Source organism: Phyllosticta capitalensis (genome assembly GCF_038381095.1).
Source record: "Phyllosticta capitalensis strain CBS 128856 chromosome Unknown BKA78scaffold_1, whole genome shotgun sequence".
Taxonomy (NCBI): Eukaryota; Fungi; Ascomycota; class Dothideomycetes; order Botryosphaeriales; family Phyllostictaceae; genus Phyllosticta; species Phyllosticta capitalensis.
In genome coordinates this window covers 3,980,363-4,000,293 of record NW_027117439.1, presented here as the reverse complement: position 1 = coordinate 4,000,293, position 19,931 = coordinate 3,980,363, and the positions used below count along the sequence as shown (strand labels likewise).

The 19,931-nt window shown below is 55.2% G+C and overlaps 7 protein-coding genes across 7 annotated transcripts; 3 read left to right on the top strand and 4 right to left on the bottom strand.

The window, feature by feature from the left end:
* Window positions 1-120: 120 nt before the first annotated feature.
* On the bottom strand, window positions 121-3,885 carry BKA78DRAFT_349345 (uncharacterized protein; the record flags this gene model as incomplete). Its single annotated transcript, XM_066890786.1, has 3 exons — window positions 121-2,143; window positions 2,193-3,310; window positions 3,361-3,885. 3 exons carry the CDS (start codon window positions 3,883-3,885, stop codon window positions 121-123), a joined length of 3,666 nt encoding a protein of 1,221 aa, XP_066750122.1.
* A 955-nt stretch (window positions 3,886-4,840) lies between these two features.
* BKA78DRAFT_24115 (uncharacterized protein) lies at window positions 4,841-7,595 on the bottom strand. The gene is made up of 2 exons (XM_066883914.1): window positions 6,490-7,595; window positions 4,841-6,194 (listed from the first exon to the last, which is right to left on the bottom strand). Exons 1-2 carry the CDS (start codon window positions 7,406-7,408, stop codon window positions 5,029-5,031), a joined length of 2,085 nt encoding a protein of 694 aa, XP_066750121.1. The 5' UTR covers window positions 7,409-7,595; the 3' UTR covers window positions 4,841-5,028.
* Window positions 7,596-7,760: 165 nt separating this feature from the next.
* Window positions 7,761-9,189, bottom strand: BKA78DRAFT_304257 (protein required for fusion of vesicles in vesicular transport, alpha-SNAP). The gene is made up of 5 exons (XM_066887612.1): window positions 9,002-9,189; window positions 8,820-8,943; window positions 8,450-8,762; window positions 8,224-8,398; window positions 7,761-8,168 (listed from the first exon to the last, which is right to left on the bottom strand). The coding sequence occupies exons 1-5, from the start codon at window positions 9,035-9,037 to the stop codon at window positions 7,929-7,931; spliced, it is 888 nt and encodes a 295-aa protein (XP_066750120.1). The 5' UTR covers window positions 9,038-9,189; the 3' UTR covers window positions 7,761-7,928.
* A 236-nt stretch (window positions 9,190-9,425) lies between these two features.
* Window positions 9,426-10,031, top strand: BKA78DRAFT_329602 (uncharacterized protein; the record flags this gene model as incomplete). Its single annotated transcript, XM_066889681.1, has 2 exons — window positions 9,426-9,474; window positions 9,550-10,031. 2 exons carry the CDS (start codon window positions 9,426-9,428, stop codon window positions 10,029-10,031), a joined length of 531 nt encoding a protein of 176 aa, XP_066750119.1.
* Window positions 10,032-11,046: 1,015 nt separating this feature from the next.
* Window positions 11,047-11,365, bottom strand: BKA78DRAFT_349341 (uncharacterized protein; the record flags this gene model as incomplete). Its single annotated transcript, XM_066890785.1, has 3 exons — window positions 11,047-11,143; window positions 11,194-11,257; window positions 11,305-11,365. The coding sequence occupies 3 exons, from the start codon at window positions 11,363-11,365 to the stop codon at window positions 11,047-11,049; spliced, it is 222 nt and encodes a 73-aa protein (XP_066750118.1).
* Window positions 11,366-12,037: 672 nt separating this feature from the next.
* On the top strand, window positions 12,038-12,500 carry BKA78DRAFT_304255 (uncharacterized protein). Its single transcript, XM_066887611.1, has one exon. The coding sequence runs from the start codon at window positions 12,105-12,107 to the stop codon at window positions 12,297-12,299; it is 195 nt and encodes a 64-aa protein (XP_066750117.1). The 5' UTR covers window positions 12,038-12,104; the 3' UTR covers window positions 12,300-12,500.
* Window positions 12,422-18,730, top strand: BKA78DRAFT_244809 (Mus7/MMS22 family-domain-containing protein; the record flags this gene model as incomplete). Its single annotated transcript, XM_066884066.1, has 2 exons — window positions 12,422-12,523; window positions 12,575-18,730. Coding segments are annotated over 2 exons (6,258 nt in total), but the record flags the coding sequence as incomplete, so codon positions are not given.
* Between the last annotated feature and the right edge of the window lie 1,201 nt (window positions 18,731-19,931).

Genomic DNA, 19,931 nt, shown 5'->3' with positions numbered 1-19,931 from the left:
AAAAAGCGGCAGCACGACCACCACCGCAACCAAGAGCAGCGCAAAAAACTCCAACAAGCCGAGGCGCAAGCACGCCTTTGCCCTGCCACTCCCAGACCTATCCAATTGTCGTCCGTAATTCTACTGCGGCTGCGGCTGCTGCGCTCTCGTGTCGTCGTCGTCTGCGTCGTCTACGACCGCTGTATCCGCTTCCGCTTCTACGTCGTCCTCGTCGACGTCAGAAGCCTCAGCCACCTCCGTCGTGTCCTTTTCCGCCGCCGTGCTTTTGCGGCCGACAACTTCGTCGACGCGGCTCTCAATCCGCTGTTCGAGGACGCGGACGAGCCGCTCGCTGTACGCGTCGAGCAGGCGCACCATGGCCGCTTCGTCAATGCCGTCCTTGTGCCTCTCCCTCTCCCTCTCCTTCTCCTTTTCCCTCTCCCTATCCCTATCCCTGCCTTTCTCCTTCTCCAACCCCTCAGAGCCCTCTCTCTCCACTCTATCCCTCGCCCCAGACCCCGACCCGCCAAAACCTCGCCCCTCGACCACGCGCACCGTCAGCGCCAACTCGCGCTCCAGCTCGCGCGTCAAGTCCGCCGAGACGGACGCGTCGGCCGACGAGAGCGGCGACGAGCTGACCTTCTTGCGCCATGCGCGCAGGCTTTTGCAGAGGCTCTCGGTCGACTGCGCGAGGCCACCGTGAGTAGAGATGTTGCTGCTGGTGCTGGAAGCGGTAGCGTGGTGACTTGACGACGACGACGGCACCGCCGCGCTCTGCTCCCGCAGACTGGCGTGGCTCCTGCTCTTGTGCATGCGCGCCGCCGTCGGCCCGCCAAACGACGGCCGCCGGTGCGCCGCGTGGTGCGCGAGACTGCCCTTGGGCGAGCGGTTCGCGTGGTGCTTGGGGCTGTGCTGCTGCTGCTTCGGACTGCCACCACCGTGGCGCGGGCTTTGCGGGAGCCGTGGACTGGGGAGGCCGGCACGGCTGGGGCTGGGTGGAGACGGCGAGCGCGAGTCGCGAGCGTGGTTGCGGCGCGACGTGTGGACGCGGAGGGCGTGCGACTTTGCGCTGCCACTGCCGCTGCCGCTGCCGCTCGCGAGAGGCGAGGGCTCGAGTTTCGGCGTCGAGTCGTTGATGCGCGAGGGGCGTTTGCGGAGGGTAGGAGGCGAGCGTTTGGAGCTGCCTGTAGGCGTGGTTACCGACACGGCGACGGGCGTCGAATCGGGGGTGCCATCTTCGCTGCCGTGCGAGCTCGAGGGGCGCTGGTATTTGGCCAATTCGGACTGCGAAAGGACGCGCCGGAGGGGGGCTTGGTTGGAAAGGAGGCTGTTGCCCTTATCAGGAGTGGAAACACCCGCGAGGTCAAGGTGCTTGGTGAGGTCGGAGTTGCTACGGTTGAGCGCGTGGCCCGGAGACTTGAAGTCGAGATTCCACACAAAAATGGTCCCGTCCACGGCAACTGTCACGAGGCATTGCGATTGCTCCGCATCATCGCCTTGACTGCCTTTACCGGTTACGAGAGCGATATCCGTGACGCCTTCAGTGTGGCCCCAGTCGCGGCCCAAGAGGGTGCCGCTCTCGTCATAGAGTCGGATGGACTTGTCGGTGCTCGACACACCCGCAATGACATTCTGGCCCTTTGCAGTCGTGAAATGAACCAGGTCTGAAAAGACGACCGACTCGCCCCCATCGGAATCAGACGCCTTGAAGCAGCCAATAGGCTGTCCAGAGCGGACGTCGTACTTGTGGACTTGCCGATCGATAGTAGACACCACCAGCACATGATCATTTTCTCCGTCAAATACCATAGACACCGGAGTGGATTTGAGCGTAATGGTGCGAGCAATCAGAAAGGCGGCCATGGTCGCGCCGCCTTGCTCCCGAGCAAGGTAGTCCCTGACCACTACTGTGCGGTCTGTAGAGTGGGAGAGCAGACGCTGGCCATCTCTGGAGAACAGCAGGCCTGTCACAGCTCCTACGTGTTCGTCAAGCGTCTGTGTCAGCTCCCACTTTTCGCCCTTCTTTTGGAAGACCTGGGCGGTCCGGTCTCTTGCAGCCGTGGCAATAAGCGGGACTTCTCCATCAAAGACGGCAATGTCTGTGATTTCGGCAGAGTGCGCCTTGAGGCTGCTGACAACCTTTCTAGTCTCGCCTTCAGTCACACTGAGATTAATTAGTAACTTCGGCCATTCTTTCGCCAGAACTCACTTACCTGAGCACGCCATATTTGTCGCCGGCGGCAATGAAGCTTGCGCTGGGAGTACTCCGGACCTTTTTCAGCTCATTGGGCTCCTCGCAACCTTCAATCTGCTCCAAAGGCGTCAAAATATCGCCTCTAAAGTGTCCATCCGAATCCCAAAATTTAACCACTCCGTCGGCCGACCAAGTAACAAATGAAGCTTCAAAACGATTAGGAGATGATAAAGAATGTACGCCCAAGACGCCTTCTCCTTGGGCTGGTAGTCCAGTTGGTGATGTGGTGGAATAAGAATTCTCTTCGTCACGGTTGACTTCTACGAAGCGGATGGCGCGCCTCGAGTCGACCGTGATCAAAATTCCAGCTGCTTGATCGGGTCTAATTGCAATTGGTGCAATTGCGATAATGTAGGGAATGTCGCCGCTCTTCAAGGATGGAGAAGTAGGAGAATCGGACCGCGGCACGGGAGAAGGGGGAGGGGTAGAGACGTCTGTGAGTTGCTTGATCTCAAACGTCTTCAGCTCACCATTGAAGCCGCCGACGTGCAGCAGGCCATTGTCGGTGGCTAGCGCGGACACGCCAAACGGGACAGACGCCACCCTGTACAGCCTTTGAGACTTTTCAGAGTCGTCCAGCAGACAAATGTCACCCCTGTCAGTCGAGACCACGGCCATGGATGACGAAACGGGTGTTACTGATGTAAAGTTGGCCTCGACCAAAGATCCAAGAACGCAGTTTCGGCCCTGCAGAGTCTTGTGAAACGCGTTCGAAAACACATTGACGTCGCCTTGTCTTGGTTTTGCATGCTGTGGATGCTCGCTTTCGTCGATTCTCCAGACTCTTGCCACCCTCGTCCCCACAATCACCAGGCTGTTTCCAAGCCAGGCAATCCGGTTGATGTGATTCGTGCACTTGTTGCTCGAATGGAGGATGGCGGCTCCTGTCCGAGGATTGATGCTCCAGATGTAGAGGAAGCCGTCATTTGCCGAGCCCAAGCTGGCCAGGTACCTTGAGTCGGGACTGAATGCTACAGCGCGCACGCCAAACGCATGCTCAACCATGGAAGTAACGGGTGCGTCGGGTGAGGCATCCGGGGATGTGGAAAAGACCAAAACACGGGGCTTGTAGCCAGTCTGCGAAACATTAGTTTCGGGCAATACGCCCCCGCTCAGAATGCTCTCACCTCCCCAACCGCCAGAAACTTTCCATCCGAACTGAAAGATACACATGTTGCCGCCTTTATCCGGTCCTTTGCCGTCAAAGACTTTCCGCCTGGAGAATCAGCCCAATCGCTTCCTGGAGATCCGTAGTGAGAAACGCCTACGCCTGCGTCTCGCAGCGAAGCCGCGGTGCGACTGCTGTTGTGGGATGGAGTCGAAGTGCCATATACCGAAGGAGTCTGGGTTCCAGCAGTGGCGGAGGGCCGGGCGCGGAAGAAACGTTGCTTGTAGTTCAAGTCATCGTCGACGGAGACCACGACGGCGGCGGCGCCGGCAGTAAAGGCAAAGATACGCTCGGAAGGAAGGCTGTCAAAGGCATTTGCAGAAGAGGCCGTGGTGCCAATGACCTGGCGTAGGGATAGCATGAGGTCGGATCGGCTGGCCCTGTAGGGCGATCTTAGGGTTCCGTTTTTGACGAATGGCGAGTAGGCGGGGGTGAGACGAAAGGCCGGGTTCATAACGGTCTGGTGGAGCGGTGAGAAGGACATGTTGGCATTGGTCTTTGCGGCCCATCGTACCAAGGTAATGTGGGTATGAGGCGACCAAAGACGAGCGTGCTGAACATTTCAGCGCACCAGAAAACCACCGAGCCCGAGGGCGCCTCGTTCTTTCCTGAAAGCAAGGCCAAACCAGAGAAGATCACGGTGTTGGCAGGTGAGACCGCTGTCACGGTGAAGCTTGGGCGCAGAAGTGGGGATTTCGCATCGAGGGGGCGCAACAAAGGAGAAGCAATGGAAGGACAGTGAGGACAATAAAGACACGAAGAAAAGAAGAAAGGAATGACGCTGAATACCAAGGGCGGCCTGATTTAGCAATGCATGATAGCTGTCCGTATTTTAGAGGAGAAACGTCCTCGAGTTTGCGGAGAGGTGGTTTCTGCTCAGACCATCAGGGATGACACGGACCCAGCTCCCTGTCGACAAAACGCGCGCGCCAGCACCAGCCACCTCTCCGCATCCACCTCCACCACCCCCTTGACCGAAGCCACGCACCACACGTTACAGACCAACGACTCCCTTGGCTGCTTTGGCCGACGCCGTAACGCTGTCCGTCGTCTTCGCCCACGTCACATGTGTCCCTACTGCATCCATCCCGTGGTCCATGTGTCTTTGGCGCGCACAAAGTATTGACACTTTCATCATGATCATCGCCGCGTGATTACGAGCATGCAGCATCCAAGATGGACACGATATCGCATCACAGGGCTTGAATGGCTGTTCTGCTGGGTCATTGTCATGTTCCATGCATTTCTTCATCTTATCTGGATGACGGTCGACTCGGATCAAAGGGGTGTCAGTGTTTGAAGAAACAGGGGGCTCGCGTGGTGTTCAAATTTAGCGGGGATGACGTCCTCATGTAACCACCATGGCGGCTGTCAAAAGAAACGTAAATTCCTGTGCGTATCATCCGATTGTTCCTCATAGCCAGTGTCCTGGGAGCTCGACTGCTCCCTGTATTGACTTGGATGCTTCCAGCTACACTTCATCGGGTGTACGAATGCTCCCTATTTCCCTCCAGGTCTTGAATTCTTAACACCAGGCCGAAACTATCGTGCCACCTTGCATTGCATACCTACTACATGTTGCTGGAGTAGCTCCCATTTTATTGCCTGCTGTCGTTGCCATTCATGCTCACTTTGCCTTCTCAGCGCCCTTCCCACCCAACTTCATCTTCTCAGTCGCATGCTCCACCTTGCCCATCTTGCTCTTCTGTCTGGCCTGCTCCTCGATTTCCGCAGCTTCCTTCTCCGCATCATCCGTCTTGCCCTTCTTCTTCTCCTTCTCCTTCGCATCCTTGGCCTCGAGCTCCTTCATCTCTCGCTCCTCCCTCTCCACCTCGGCCAGGTTGACGTCTTCGAATCCTATCTTGCGCAAGATGCGGCCAGTCAGATAGCGGTACGCGGTGTGTCCGCTGACCATGTCGCTGACGTCGACGTTTTCGACGCCCTTGACGCACTCGACCTTTTGCAACCCCGCGATGCCGTACTGCACGCTGCTGGTGCGGTACAAAAAGGCCAGGATGTAGTCGTTGGTCGAGTAGACATTGACGACGCGCCCGCTGACCACGGTGCGCATTCTGCGCCATTCGGCTGCCGTCGAGGGCGTGGGAGCTCCGAGGAGGACGACGGACTCGACGAGCCCAAATGCCTTGCGGTCCGCCAAAGATTGCAAGCACGAGTAGATTACACGTGCGCCCAGAGAGTACGCGATTAGAGTCACAGGCCGCTCGCCCTGCGCCTTGTTGATCAGCGCGTCCGCGAGCACTTGGCCAGCTTTGTCGGACCGCGACTTTGCGACGCTGAACGGATTGTCGACGACGCGTGAAATCTTGAGCAGGCTGATGGGCCAGAGAGCTGCCGCCAAGCTGGCAAAGACGGTGTGCTTGATGACTTCACTCTTTGCAACATTCCAAGCTGCACTTTTGGCCATGCCGACTAGTCCAGTACCCAGGTTGAGCATGGTTTCCAACTCATATCTCAGGGCGAATCCCTCGATGCTGGCGTCGAGGACTCGCCATGGTTCGACAACCTCATCTTTGTAAGTCAACCAGCCAGAGATGCCAATGGCAACGCGGAGTCGTCGATAGTCCTTCTCCGAGTCTTTTGGTCGCTTGTGCTTGGGTATTGGCATGAAGCCAAAGTCTTCGACTTCTTTGGCATATTGGTCCATCATTTGTCCCGTCATGCGGCCTCCATAGGCCCCAAAGAGACCACCGACGAGAACTCCGCTGGATGCAAGCGCGCCCAGATATCCAGCTGCAGCAGTGGCGCCCAAGCCAAGACCACCCATGACGGTGCCTGCTCATCTGTCAGCCTGTTTATTCTTGCAAAGTCAGGCGGCACAGAGGGCTGGAAAAGAAATGGCAACTCCGGGGTGGGGTGCTCAAATGCTCCTTGTAGTTGCGTTCTTGGACTTCGTCGTTTGGCGAGTTGTCAAGATACGTGTACATGGGGAGTGATCAAATACCTTGGTCCCGAAAGACTTGGACATTTGAGCTCGTGAAGCATAGCTACAGGGAGCATTCAAAGACACCCCGCACCGTCTTGGAGTCGCCATTTCTTTTGTAACCCTCTGTGACGGGACGAGACTTACCAATACCGGCAGCAATCAGGGGAGCAGCAAGCCCTCCAGTCAGACCAATCACGGCTGCTCCAGCTACCGACGCAATGCCAACTTTCCACTTCCTACTCGTAGCATTGTCGTCCACCTTCTTCTTCGTCTCCTCATCCGCCGACATTTCATTCGCCGCTTCCAACAGCCCCTTTGCAATCTTTTCCTCATCCTCCGTCAGCAGCTTGAGGTCCAGCTTCAAACTGCTAGTGACATGCAACAACAAGACGCGCGAGAGGCTCGAATAGTGCTCCAAGCTCAACAGCAGAAGCAGCAGCGAGTGCAACACCAGCAAGCGCTTCTCCTTCGGCAGCCGCGCCAACGCCGTCTCCTGCGGCGGGTACAACTGACTGAGCACCGACGCCGCCGGCTGGTCGCCGTCCTGCGGCTCCAGTTCCCTCTCTTGCGTCTTACGCTCCGGTTCCGCATGGCCTTTTGCCTCCTTCTTCGCCCCCTGCGCCGTTTCCTGCGCGTTGACCGCCTCGCCGACGCGGTGCAGCACCATCTCGCGCCACTCCTCGAAGAACTCCAGCGCCGACAGCTTCAGCTCTTGCGTCTTGGGCGACGCCAACTCCTTCTCGAGCCTGTCGCGTTCTTTGCGCTTGCGCTCGGCGGCTTCCGCGGCTGCTTTTGCCGGATTGGCTTCAGCCTTCTTTTGAGCCTTTTCGTCCTTGGTGTCTTGCGCTTGGGCTGCTGTGGGATCGGGTCCGCCCGTCAACTGCACCTCAAAGGCATCTGTGATGGTCTTGCGCATGGATTCCGTGCAGCTGGCCAGGAGAAGAGTGAGATCGCCGCGCAGCTCTGGCGTGTCGAGGATGGTGGTCAAGCTCTGTTCGTTTTCTGCTTTCTTTTGGTCCTTGCCGTGGGACCACGGCATCTTCTCTGCGAACTTCTTCGACATGGTGATGATTGGGGATTGATGGTCGTCAGTGTGGCCGAATTTACACCTTTGGTATTCCTGGAAGCCGGTGGGTCATCCCTTGGACAAACTGGGTCGAGGAAGGCTCCGCGACCTTTTCTAGATGGTGCGATGCAAGGTCGAAGTGAACACCTGGTGTGTGATGCAGGAACGCACCGGCACTCCGATGACGTAGAGGGCTTGGCAGGTGCCCGAATTCCAGGGTCCAAGGATGTTCATCAGCATGTTCATAAGCAGGGTTTCACGTGCGTGGCCTCAGCCATTTTTCCTGAGTCTCTCAACAGTGATCTGAGTTGAAATGAGAAATGATTAGATTCACATGATCATTTGAATATTGGAATACACCGCCCTATGGCATTCATTGGTCTGTGTAGGTTGTAGGATAATCATTAAGGAACGCCATCAATAATCCCAAGCAGAGGGAGGAGGCACAATTGCCTTGATATGGAGTGAGAAAATACATCGCCCTCTTGCTGCGCCCAACCACGCTTCTACTTGTCATTTAAGAAAAGTCCTCCTCCTCCTCCTGAATGTTGTTCTTCACCCGCAGGAGGAGCGTCGTCTTCCACTTGTCCAGCGTCGACAGCTGATCGAATTGGAAGAGCTTGTCGGAGAAAGCAGACTCGTCAGACTGCTCAAGGGCTTGGATGAGGTCGACAAGCAGCTGGTGCTCCCTTTGAGCTTGGAAAGTGTGATCGATCTCGCGGAACCGTTCCATGGCTCGGTTGGTACCGACCAAGTCCTGTGAGTTAAGTCAGTTTGCAAACCTGCAAATGCAACTCTGCCAGATGACATACGTTGGTCGCCAATTGGCAAATACCAGCCTTGAAGAGGTATTCCTTGACGGACCACCTCATCAAGTTGTTGTTGATGCTAGAACGAGCCACCTTCTCGTAGATTTCGCTGGCTTTGTAGTAATCTCCCTCGAGACCTGCCAAGTCTGCAACCTTGAGCAGCATCTTGTTGGCCAAGCTAGGATGCGTCATGAGTACTCATTACGGCAAGCTGGGGATGTCGACTTACGCCTCAGCCCTGTCATCCTCGTACCAGCTCGCAGCGCACTCGTACTGCTCAAGCGCTCTCTTTTGGTCACCGACCTCAACCTCGAACAGCTCGGCCAGCTTCTGCTTCGCAGTGGCCGCCCGCCGAAAGTTGCCTTTCCTCACGTAGTGTTCTATGGCCTGGTCCATGCAGCGGGCGGCATCCTCGGGGTCGGATTTCCAGTACGCATTGGCAGCGTCGGCGCGCGTGTTTGCCGCATCGTCGGGTTCGTTCAATTTGCTTGGGTCGGCTTGGATGTCGGCAGCGCGTTCAAAAGCCAGACCGGCTTCCTTGCCTATAACGTAGCTCTCAGCACGTTGATCGTCTCAGAATGGCGATGACGTTAGCGGACCCTGCTTCTGAATCCTGAACGCATTCGCAGCCTCTTTGTAAAGGTCGACTGCGGCCTCGTACTTGTCGGAGCGACCTCCAAAGAAACTGAAGCCGGAGCCGGCCGATGCGGCCTGTTTCTCTGCCTAGATGATGTGTTAGCACCGGGGAGATTCAATCGCGGGGCCATGTGCTTCGACTGACCTTCTGCAGCAATACCCTGGGATCCGCCGAGGCCATACTGAAATCTCACAAAGATCGAATGAAGTAGCGGGTTAGGGACGGTGAACGGTGTGTGGAGGAAATGGGGAACGTGTTTGTGAAGTGAGCGTTGGAGGGATTATGAGGAGGAAAGTTGGCTGTACCAAGCAGTACGAGGCGGCAGCTGTTGCGCCGCCCACGCACTGACGCAGCCAGCCCGCATTCAAGACGCGCCAAGAAGCCAAGACTACGTATCGATAACTGCCGACCTTTCCTTTTTCGGAATCGCCGTACCATGTCAGTGTCCGACTTCAATTCCTTCCACCGATCAACAACTTCTGATGCTCACTCGAAGCTGAAGGGGGTTGCGCTATCGCATTGGACTTCTCTTGCAACGAGCCACCACTAAATACAACACCTTAAACCAATGCTGAAGCTCCCAGCTCTCCTTCGTAGCGTGAGTCGCGCAAGAAGTGGTGCCGCCAAAGCTCTGCCTTCATCTCTCTGCGCATCCCTCAATCGCCGCTCGTCATCGCACAACGCCATTGGAGACATTGATGAACTTCTGGCCAAGCCAACATGGTCGGTCAAATCCCTTCTGCCGACTGATTCGCAGACTGCGGCCGCTCCAACCGTAACGCCCGAGCAATTGCGCCATCTGCTCCGTCTCTCCGCTCTTCCTGAACCCAAAGACGCTGCAGAAGAGCAAAGCATGCTGGCCACTCTCCGGTCACAACTGCACTTTGTCCGTGCCATACAGGAGATCGATACGGAGGGTGTTTCCCCTCTACGAGCCATTCGCGACGAAACCAAGCCGGCTGAGGTGGAATCCGAAATTGGACTACACTCGGCAGCTATCAAGGAAGCTTTGGCACAAGAGGAGGTAAAGGGAGAGCATTACAAGCGTGTCATAACGAAAGAAAGGGAAGAGGACGACGTGACCAAACGAGCTGAGGACTGGGATGTCTTGGGATATGCGGAAAAGAAGGCCGGAAAATACTTCGTCGTTGAAAATGGAAACGCACAAAACTGAGCTGGCACTGCAAAATGCTACTGAAAGAAAGCGAAGGAAAAGCCGCAACCTCCTGTCTTGACTGGGTGGCACATGTCTTCAACCCGCATAGCCCATAAATTTTGGGTACTTCGGCGCCATTGATCTGGACCAAGCGGTCGAGCTTATATCTGGAAATGGTCGATTCCGATCCTGCTGCCATGGCTACAACCGAGGTGTCGCTACCGCTGCTGCTGCGGCGAAGGGTTGCAGCAATCACAAAATGGTCTGGGCTCCCCTCCTTCGGCTTCCGTGGTCGACAAGCGCTTTTGAGAAGCACCTGCGTGGACTGAGATGATATCTTCCTTGAGGTCGAACTTGATCTCGCTCCCTGGGAGGGTTCCTGACTGGAAGCCACGTGGGAGACGATTCTCCATCACATTCGAATTCGAATCCACATCTCGACATCTCTCTCGGCCAATTTTCCCGGCGGCGTCGTGGACTTCAGGGTCGTCCGGAAACAGTTGGAAATCAAATGGCACAATTTCCTCGGATCCTGCAGGTCGACAAGTGGCTGAAGAATCTTGCATCTTCTGGCCAGTCTGTTCGCTGCCTGGATCATGCTCATGTTGTTGAGAGTCTGGGGCTGAGTTCGACATGTATGAAGTGTGATTGGAATACATCAGAAGTGAGAGAAGTCGGCCGTTGCCCAGTCCAGATTGTCAGAAGCTTGAAGATTGAGAAGTGAAGAATAGCTTTGATAAGAAGCGGTGTTTTTATAGTGGCTTGAAGTGCTAAGCGGCGGCCTCCTTGTGTAACTACGGTCATTGCCGCCTGATCGATTTTGGTGCTGCACCAGACCAATTCTTTATCTCTACGCTAGAATTTGATCTAGGAACGCATAGAAGAAAACAGTACTTGACGAAATCAAATATCAACCATTCAGGACTTCACCTCGGAAGCTCGTGAAAGGGTTGATGCTGATTTTCACTCTCGATAATTCCGGGAAGATTCTTCATTTCATAGTCTTGTCGTTGATAAGAGCCCTGATACGTAGCTAGGACTCGCCTTTGCCATTGGCCTTTTCAGAGCCATTTGTATTTGCTGCAGTTTTGGTTGTGGCATCGTCCGCGCTCTTGGGAGCCTCTCCGCCGCTACACAATGTTACTCAAGCTTCACAGACAATGCATCCAGTCAAACCTACTTCTTTGCTTTGAATTCCCTCTCAAGTTTTTGTTGCTCCAGGAGTGGCTTCCAAATGTATACGCCTGTTTCCATTAGTCTTGCTCGAAAAAGCCATTTGATACTACGGTACCAGATACGATGCCCACGACGGTCGCCACGACAAGCCCTTGGAGATTGCCCCTCGCCGACATTTTGTGAAGACTGGCAAACGACAGAATAGCAAATAAAGAGAAACGGACGTTCTTGAGTTCGTTGCTGCGAACCCGGAGCCAAACCGGCCAGGCCAAGGCTTAGTAAGCCGTGACGCGCTTATCGAGCGATAAGCGACGCGCGACGCGTGCCCCGGTCGACGGAACAACATCGCAGGCATACTCAGACAACATTGCCGCAGATTCGCACCGCTATGTCAAAAGTTCTCAATGTCCCTATGGCGCACCAGAGGTTACGTCCAGGACTCGGATGAAGAGGACGAATTCGACTCGCAGGAAACGCTTGCACTTCCCCCGGTGACCCAAGACAGGCCAGCCAACGTAGGAAATTCGGAGACCGCCACCAGCCACGCACCCGGTCGAACGTCCCAGGACAAGAAGGCTGCCGAGGATGATGATGAGGGTAGCGAGGATGAACTTGCCCAGGAGGACCCAAAGACTACTGCGCGCCATTTCCTCAATCCAAATGCAAGGATCTCCAATCCGCCCGCCACATCGCAGACGCAGCCAGAAGAAAGTCGAGATGGAAAAGTGCAGAGGGAAGATGGAGACCCCAGGGCACCACCAACGACAAGGGCTCTAGCTGCAAGCCAAAAGTCGCATGCTTCGGAGGCGGAAGTCACAAGGACAGACGACAATGTTGGGACGCGGGATCGCCTCTCTGCTCTCGGCGCTCTCCGGAGCTCCTCCTCTCAGAGACTACCGGCCAGTGACGATAGCGATGGGACGCTCATCCGGGTCGTTTCGCCTGCAGTACCTGTCGATGACGTCGATGAACTGCAAGATGACTGGCTTGGACAGCCGACTGGAGCGCAGATATCCTCGTCGCTGCCAGCGCACGACAGGTCGGAATCGCTCGCCGAGATACCGTCATCGCCGCCAGACTTCAGAGAACTCGAGGGCCCCGCCGAGGTGAGAAGTCAGGAAATTTCACGCACAAGGCAGACTGTCCAGGTTGTCATTCCGAGGCGGCAGCCACCGGTCTCGATTTCGCCCGAGGAGGAAAATATCAATGACTCTGAGCTGGCGCGAATTGGACGAGCTTTGCGGAAACGCAATCCCATCCAACTCCACCCCTACCTATTGGAAGGCGAAAAGTACAGGCAATCGCTCCGAGCCCGAGGATTGAGACCAGTCAAAGTCGCAGCCCAGCAAGCCAGACACCAGCATGATGAAAATCGCCACAATGAGGGTCAAAACACCCAGGACAGAAACTTTGTAGTCGATCACACCCAGTCGAGCAGTTTCCACGGCAGCTCGCAGACTGCAATCCCGTCTTCGCCTCCGCCTGGCCCCTCGACGACGAGATCTCCGCGCGATGAGTCAGCAGCGCCCGCACAGGATGATAATGCCTTGAGCGACAGCGATGAGTTTCCCGACCTTTCCGTTTTGGTCCAACGAAAGCATGCTGGTGCAGTCCAACAGGGCGCCAAGCGTCGCAAGACCGCCCAAACTTACTCGAGGAAGAATGGTGGCGGTGGCAGTGGTCCTGAACAGCCCCGAGCCTCTCTCGATGTGGAAGATGCGGACCTTCAATTATTCGATATTCCTCCGTCGCCGCCACCATCGCGAACCCCGCCAGTGCCCGTAGTTCCCCAAGCTCGGAATCGGCTCAGAGTGCTACGGTCACCAACTCCAGAGCAGCCGCCAACTCCAGCAGTGTCTTCATCAACTAGAGCCCCAACTCGCAGGAGAGTCGTGCGATCAGATTCTGAGGACGAATCGCCCCGGAGACATGTAAGACGACGTAGCCACCACTCGGATATCAGTGCCACTTCCTCGGAATCGGAGAAGGATGAAAACGAAAGCATCAAGGAGGCCCAATTCCGGCGGTTGCAGAAGCGTATCAAGGGAGTCCTTCCAGCCTCTTGGTTGAGACTGGACTACCAGGCTCAAGCTGAAAAGGAACGAAAAAGGGATCCGACATCAAGGAGAAAATCAGTGCTCTCCAGAACGCCGAGCGTGCGGACAGGAACATCAGTAGCGACTACTCGCCCGGGTCATCGTCGACAAACATCGACCGGGCGAGACTCCGCTGGCGCGACGGAGCAGGCGAGGACTATAGATTTGTTCTCGGACGAATCAGAGGCTGATATGCCAGCCGCCAATGTCTCGGTCTCGGGCGTACAGGACGATGCCGAGCCTGATGTGGAGTTTGAAGACTTTTCTCAGGGGGCTTTTGAAGTTCCAGAACATGATTGGATTGATCCAATGCTGCCCTCTGGCCCGCGCAATCGCACCTCGGACAAGCCAAAGCGGAAGAAGCAGACGAGATTGACGGACACTTTGCACTCGCGGAAAAGATTGCGCCTTGACAAGTCTGAAGCTACTTCACGCCCGGCGAGATCGCATGTCTCTTCCTCGAAGAAAACGAGTAATGGCGGGAATCGACCGAGAGCCAAACAATCCAGGGCTCCAAAAGCTCCCCGTTTGAGCGTCCTAGATGCGCCTGGCTTCAAGACTTCTGGGACAGAAAAACTGCCTGCGTTCCTTCGCGTTGCCGCACGTCAGGCACGCCAACGCCCTGACAAGGGCAGGCGAAGTCCGAAATCCAAACACATCAGGCTGCAGACTGCCGCAGACACTGAAGATGCAAACCGCGTCCTACGAGAATGGCGGGCCGGAACGATTCGACCATCTACGCAACCCGAATCTGGCGAACGAGCACAAGACAACTTTGAAACTTTGGACGATGCTTTACAAGGAACTCATCAACAACGACTGCCAACACCCGAAAGAATCACTCATGGCTCAAGCGAACCCAGGCCTCGGATTCAAGAAAATGGGACCTCTTCCCAGCAAAGATCCAAGCGAGGCATGCGGCAAATGCAGCTTAAACCCGTTCACCCAGTGACTCAACCGGAAGTATCGATCAGTCGTCAAGATGCTCAGAAGCGCCAAGGCCATAGTTTTCAGATATCAAGACATCTCCTCAGACAGCCAAGCTACCGAACTGCTCAACTAGAAGGCCTTGAAAATGATTACGACAGGCGCCATCGAGCGGCAGCTTTTCAAAAGAACCTCTCCAAGCTCAATCGCAACTTTGTCGACGGTTTACGCAGCAGAAGCACTGTGGCAAACCCCCAGCTTTCCAAATTCCTGGAAGACAAAAACGAGGTAGCACCTGTCCCACTAGGCCAGAGTCGTCCCGAAAAGGCCCAAGAGTCCAAGGATGCTCGCCCAAGCCATGAGCTGGACCGACCAATGCCAGCGCGACCACTCCGCAAAGGACGCGTCAAGCGGCCAGCTCAACGCTTGGACACAGAAGCGCGAGAATACCGACAACCCAGTGAACCTCTGCCTTTGTGTCTTGACGAGCAGCCCATTGTCATTGAGGCCGAAAATGTGGAGATTGACCGCTTCGAAGGCCTTGGACCCTTCGGAACTCGATACACCACAGACTTTGATATCCTTCCGTTGTCAATGGGTACATTCTTCCACGAAAGCACCTTTATCGGCGGGGGAGAACTGAAGGCAGCCCTTGACATCAAAAATCGTGACTTGAATACTCCGACCAGGACGTATGTGTTCACGTTTGGTGGGAAGGTATATCGATGGGGTGCATGGACTGATGAAGTGTCATCTGATCTTGGCTCACTATGGTCAACCGTGATGACTCGCCATGGTCAAACCAAAGGACCAGGTCAAGACGGCTCACAAGAAGAGGACACTTCCCTGGTGGACTGCCTCTGCCTGTTGAGGAGTGTTTTGCGATTCGTGTCAACGGTCCTTTACTTCCTGGATCCTGTTGATCGCCGTTCCTTTGTCCTGCACATGTCCAATCTTGTGGAGATGGCTTCCGCGAAGTTTCTTCCAGAGATGGCGACCTCCGGCCAGATCAACCAAAACATGACCGTCCGGGCAACCATGTTTCTGAGTCTCATTGCATTCCAGACTCTACAAATCGCAGAAAGCGCCACTCTCGAAAGTCCCACCAAGAAGGATTTGGAGCTTCTTTTCAAAGACTTGATGGGTTCCTTGCTCAAATCCGTCTTGAAGCACGGTATGGGTGACCTCCGGAAGTATCTCGAAGACAACCGACGGCATTTGATCAGAGAACGCGGCATTCATGAAGACAGCTTGGCCATCGAGGCTCTCGTTGTTTCTGCACACATCCTGGAATCAGCAAAGATCCCGCAGCTCTCCCTTTGGGACCTTGCACGGGAGGAGTTGCTGCCACCTATCCAAAGCTCGCGGCACGTCGCAACTTTCGAGCGCGCGTGGTACGACATATTCACTCTCCTGCCGTACTTTGAGTTCGACACCATCGGTGTTCTCAGAGCTGGTCGCCGGTATCAAGCTGTTCAGGGAGATTGGTCCGTAGGTATCCCTTTGCTGAACCGGACTTTGAAGCTGTATTCTGGAACATTACAACAGCCTGGTGCTTCTGTGAATGGATACATTCGCGCCTGTCTTTGCAGGTGTCATTGCTTGGTCCAGAACTGGAATTGGAAGCGATGCGAGCCAATGCTTACAGCCGTCTTCGACTTTTTCTCGCACAGAGGCTTCAGCAACCTTCAAAACGAAGAGAGCAGAGGCTCGGCTAGGTTTCTCAACATGCTCAACCAACATCCGTCTCTCGTCATCCAGCCAGATGACAGGACATTCCACGTCTTCCTCAAGACCCTGGCTGTTGGTTTGAAGGCATTGCGAGGTGTCTACAGCGAGAAGCAGATTCGCAATGTGTCATGGCGGCTCGTTCCCAACCACAGGCGCAGCTACCGAAAAGAGGAAGCACTGCATCAACAAGATCTGGAGGGTCTTCGAAATCAACACGATTTGCTCTGTACGCTTTACTGGGCTACCCCTCCAAGCTCCAGGGCCGGCCTCAAGTTCCTTCGCAACCTCGTGGACCAGACTGCATCGCATCGAGAAGCTTGTCGACTCAGTGTCAAAGCCTGGTCTGTCCTGGCCAGATTCCAAATTTCCACAGACGAGGGGCTTTCCGCTCTTGAGCCCTTCTCCGAATGGTTCACGGACATCGTCAAGCAGAATCTGGCCCAACACAGGCTCGCTAGGTCCGAGGCCGAGAGCCAGTTCGAAGCGATGAAGTTTCAGGGACATGACCACATCTCACCACAGCATTTGCAACTGACCATCAAGACCAACCAAACCCAGATCCTGGCGACCATCCTGGACGCTGTTGTGGGACTGAAGACGGCAGTCTCGGCTGCACATGACGTCGAAATCGCTGCTGCATTCCTCAAGGACTCTGCAGTTTGGGATGTTTTCAAGTTGTTTGACGCCAAAAGCGCCGACGTCGTCTCACTCATGGTGGAGGTCGTTGAAGTATTTCAAGCTTTCATGCAGGTTCTTCAGGAAAAAGAAGACGAGAGTTCCGCGGAATCTCAACAACCCACCGAGGACAGCCAAGATTACGGAGACTGGCCAGGACTGGAGGATGAAGAATTGATTCCACGGCAAGCCAAGGGATCGAGCGGCCCATCTCTTGATTTCCTGCAAGATTCGCTCTGGCAGTTAATCTCGACCTGCTTCGGCTCAGACGTTCCTCCCGATGACAGACTGCTAACCAAGGCAGTCGAGGCTTGGACAAGGCTCGCCGGACGATTGGTGAGAACTGGCAGAAAGGAATGGGACACCTACCTGGATGCTTACGGCGCAAACTCGTGGCGTCAACTCCAGGACACTGAACAGACGCGCAAGTACGGGCCTTACTTCATGGCTCTAGTGATGGAACAAAACTCGACGAGCTACGAACAACACAAGCAGGACTTTTTGACCAGTTGGATGCTGTCTCTGGTAGAGCGGGAGTCGATGCTCAAATTTCAGCACCGGTTTACCTCGGCTCTGGTAAACACAGATCCGGACCACATCCTTTTGCGAAACCTGCCCTTCTTGAAAGGCTCGGACCGTCGTGTCGACATTAGATTGTTCGAGCTCCGTGAGCGACGTCTAAATCTGGTCTCGACGATTTTGTCCAACATGCGGGACGCATACGATGAAGCCATACATGCGGGCCACGGCGATCTTCCAAGTCTTCGTCGAGAGTTTAGTCACCTCTTGAAACAGCTGATGAACGCCATGAAGAAGAATTATCAAGAGCTGCAGCAAGAGAAGGGATCCTACGTTGCCTTCGTCCAGTCTGTTGTCGAGTTTCTGCAGCAGTACATATCGGAAATTCATCCTATCGACAAATTCTTCACCGACTCCTCGGTCTTTCCTCTTCCTGCTACGGATCCGACGTACGTTGTGGGGCGTCTAAAGTCCTATACTCACAAGCTTTCGACCCCACGGACGCTGAAGCAGCTCGTCACGTTCGTCAAGACGGTCACCGAGCGCGCCGCATTTGACACTCAGCAACCGTACCTGGTGTCGCAGTTCCAGGCGGCAGTCTCGAATTCTTTCGAACATGGCCCGACGACCAAGCTGAAGCCCTCGTACATCCCGACTCTTCGCCATGTCCTACTTTGCGCCATTTTCCCCGCCTACATCACCCAGTCACTTTCGCAGGACGGCATTATCGCATCGTCACTCTTCTCGGCCCCCATCCTGGAGGCCACAGCACTGTTTCTCGCCGATCTGCCAATGTCTTTTTCGGCTACTGATCCCCGATCCTGCACCATCGCAGCTGCCATGCTGGCTGCCTCCCTTGACGCGGTGCTTGTTGGCCCGCTGGCGCTTCTAACTAGTCACCCCCAACTCCTTGAGTTGCCACATGTCCTGCGAACCATCAGTCTTCTCTTGCGGGTCGCGCAGGCATCAGTGCCTGCGGCAACGTACATTGCTCTGCGGACAGGGTCGAGCAAGGGCGCAGATCTCATCAGGAAAATATTCAACATCAGGAAGTGCGCTCTCTGGATCTCGGCCATTGTACTTGGCGTCGACCAAATCAACGCCGGCATTCCAGATCTCGACCTGGATGCCAGTGCAGATGACCCAGGACTAGTCGTGTCCCTTCCCGATGGCCATGGCGATGCAAGCGACGAGCAGGAGGAACAAGACCGCCAACAACGGGAGGCGCGCCTCTTTGCCGACATTCGCCGCTTCTGCGAGAGGGAGGTCAAGGAGAGTCTTGACGCGGGCGAGTGGATCCGCCTGCCTTCAACAGCCTCAGCGGCGCAGCAAGTCGAAGGCGAACGAGAAGACGCCTATGTCTTCACTCGTCTTGGCAACCGCAGAGAGGTCCGCGTGTCTGTGTGTAGCGTTGCGAGAGGGAAGCAAGAGGTCATCAAAGCAGTCGAGGCGCTGTGGGCCGCTTGTGAAGCCTGTGGGATTGCGGTAGACGCGGGCCTGGCCATTGCAACTGAGCAGGATTTGGAGACGGGGGACAGAAAGGCAAGACATGTGGTGTTCCCAGAAGAGGAAAGCGGAGTCGCCATCATCTGAGGACGGGTTTCAAAAAGTGGGTAGGTTGGTACGGCATTGGTTTCTCGTCATCTTTTCCAAGTTCGGCATCATTCAGCGATTGATTTCTATGCAGCATTCGAATCCAATTTGTACATTAGCATAAGCATACCAAGCTTCCGCAACTAGCAAGCATCGATTCCAGGGATCGAGTCATGTTCTTGGTCTCTCGTCATATCCCTGAACCCCACCTTAGTCAGTGAGGCGGAAGCGGACTTGTCCGCGGGCCGGGATGTCCGCTCCAACGACAACAACGACGACGACGACGCAAAGGGCAAAGCTTGACGCGCGGACGTGGCCTCTGACCTCTAAACCAAGCTGATAAGATGTGATTTCATCTAATTCGCTTCGGTTTTGATTGTCAGAGCTCTGGGTTTATTCGAGAACCCAACTCTCTATGATCATGAGAAGTTGCATTTCCTCATTGACCAGTGCCAAAAGCGAGGTAGGTTCCGACTGAGTTGGTCCGCTTCACGGATATTGGACTTTGCTTCAACAACTACTTGCGAGTCACTCTCAGCCTCAGTCGGTATCTACCTGGTTCGAGACTTGCAAGCCCTCATGCACCGTCTCTCGGCCTTCTCTCCTCCCCGTTGTTTGAGGCACTGGATCCCTGAGTTTCCCTTGTCCTCGCTCAAGAGCCGTGCTGATGCGATCTCCATCGGCGTTTGGAAGCTCTGGTCTCTCGGAAGAACATCAATTCATTGGGATTGGGTCTGAGATGTCTCACGGGGCTGTGATGGAGGACTACTAATGACGCCGGATGGGACTAGCTAAACAAACCAGCAAACCCCCAGGAAACCAATCGTCCAACAAAACGCACAACAAGCGGATCACTCGGCCGGCAAGTAAAAGAACAATCCCGTCCCGAAGCGGCAGGCCGTTGCAGAGAGCAAAGCTTAATCACCACAAACTTTGTCTCGCACCATTTTTCATCCGTACCGTAGCAGACAGACGTCGAGTTTGCATTGGGCACGGTCATGTACCCACTCTCTACAGGAACTTTGCCAGCAACGGCACCAGTCAGTGAGTCGGTCGGCCAGTTTGTCAATCGCGCGTGCCCGTCTTCATTTTGCCTTGCTGCGGTACTCAGCCCTACAATCCCCATCCACCACTCAACCAGAGCTGCTCCACCGTTGCCCCACCGACAATCCAGTCCGATCCCCACAGAGTTCAAGACATT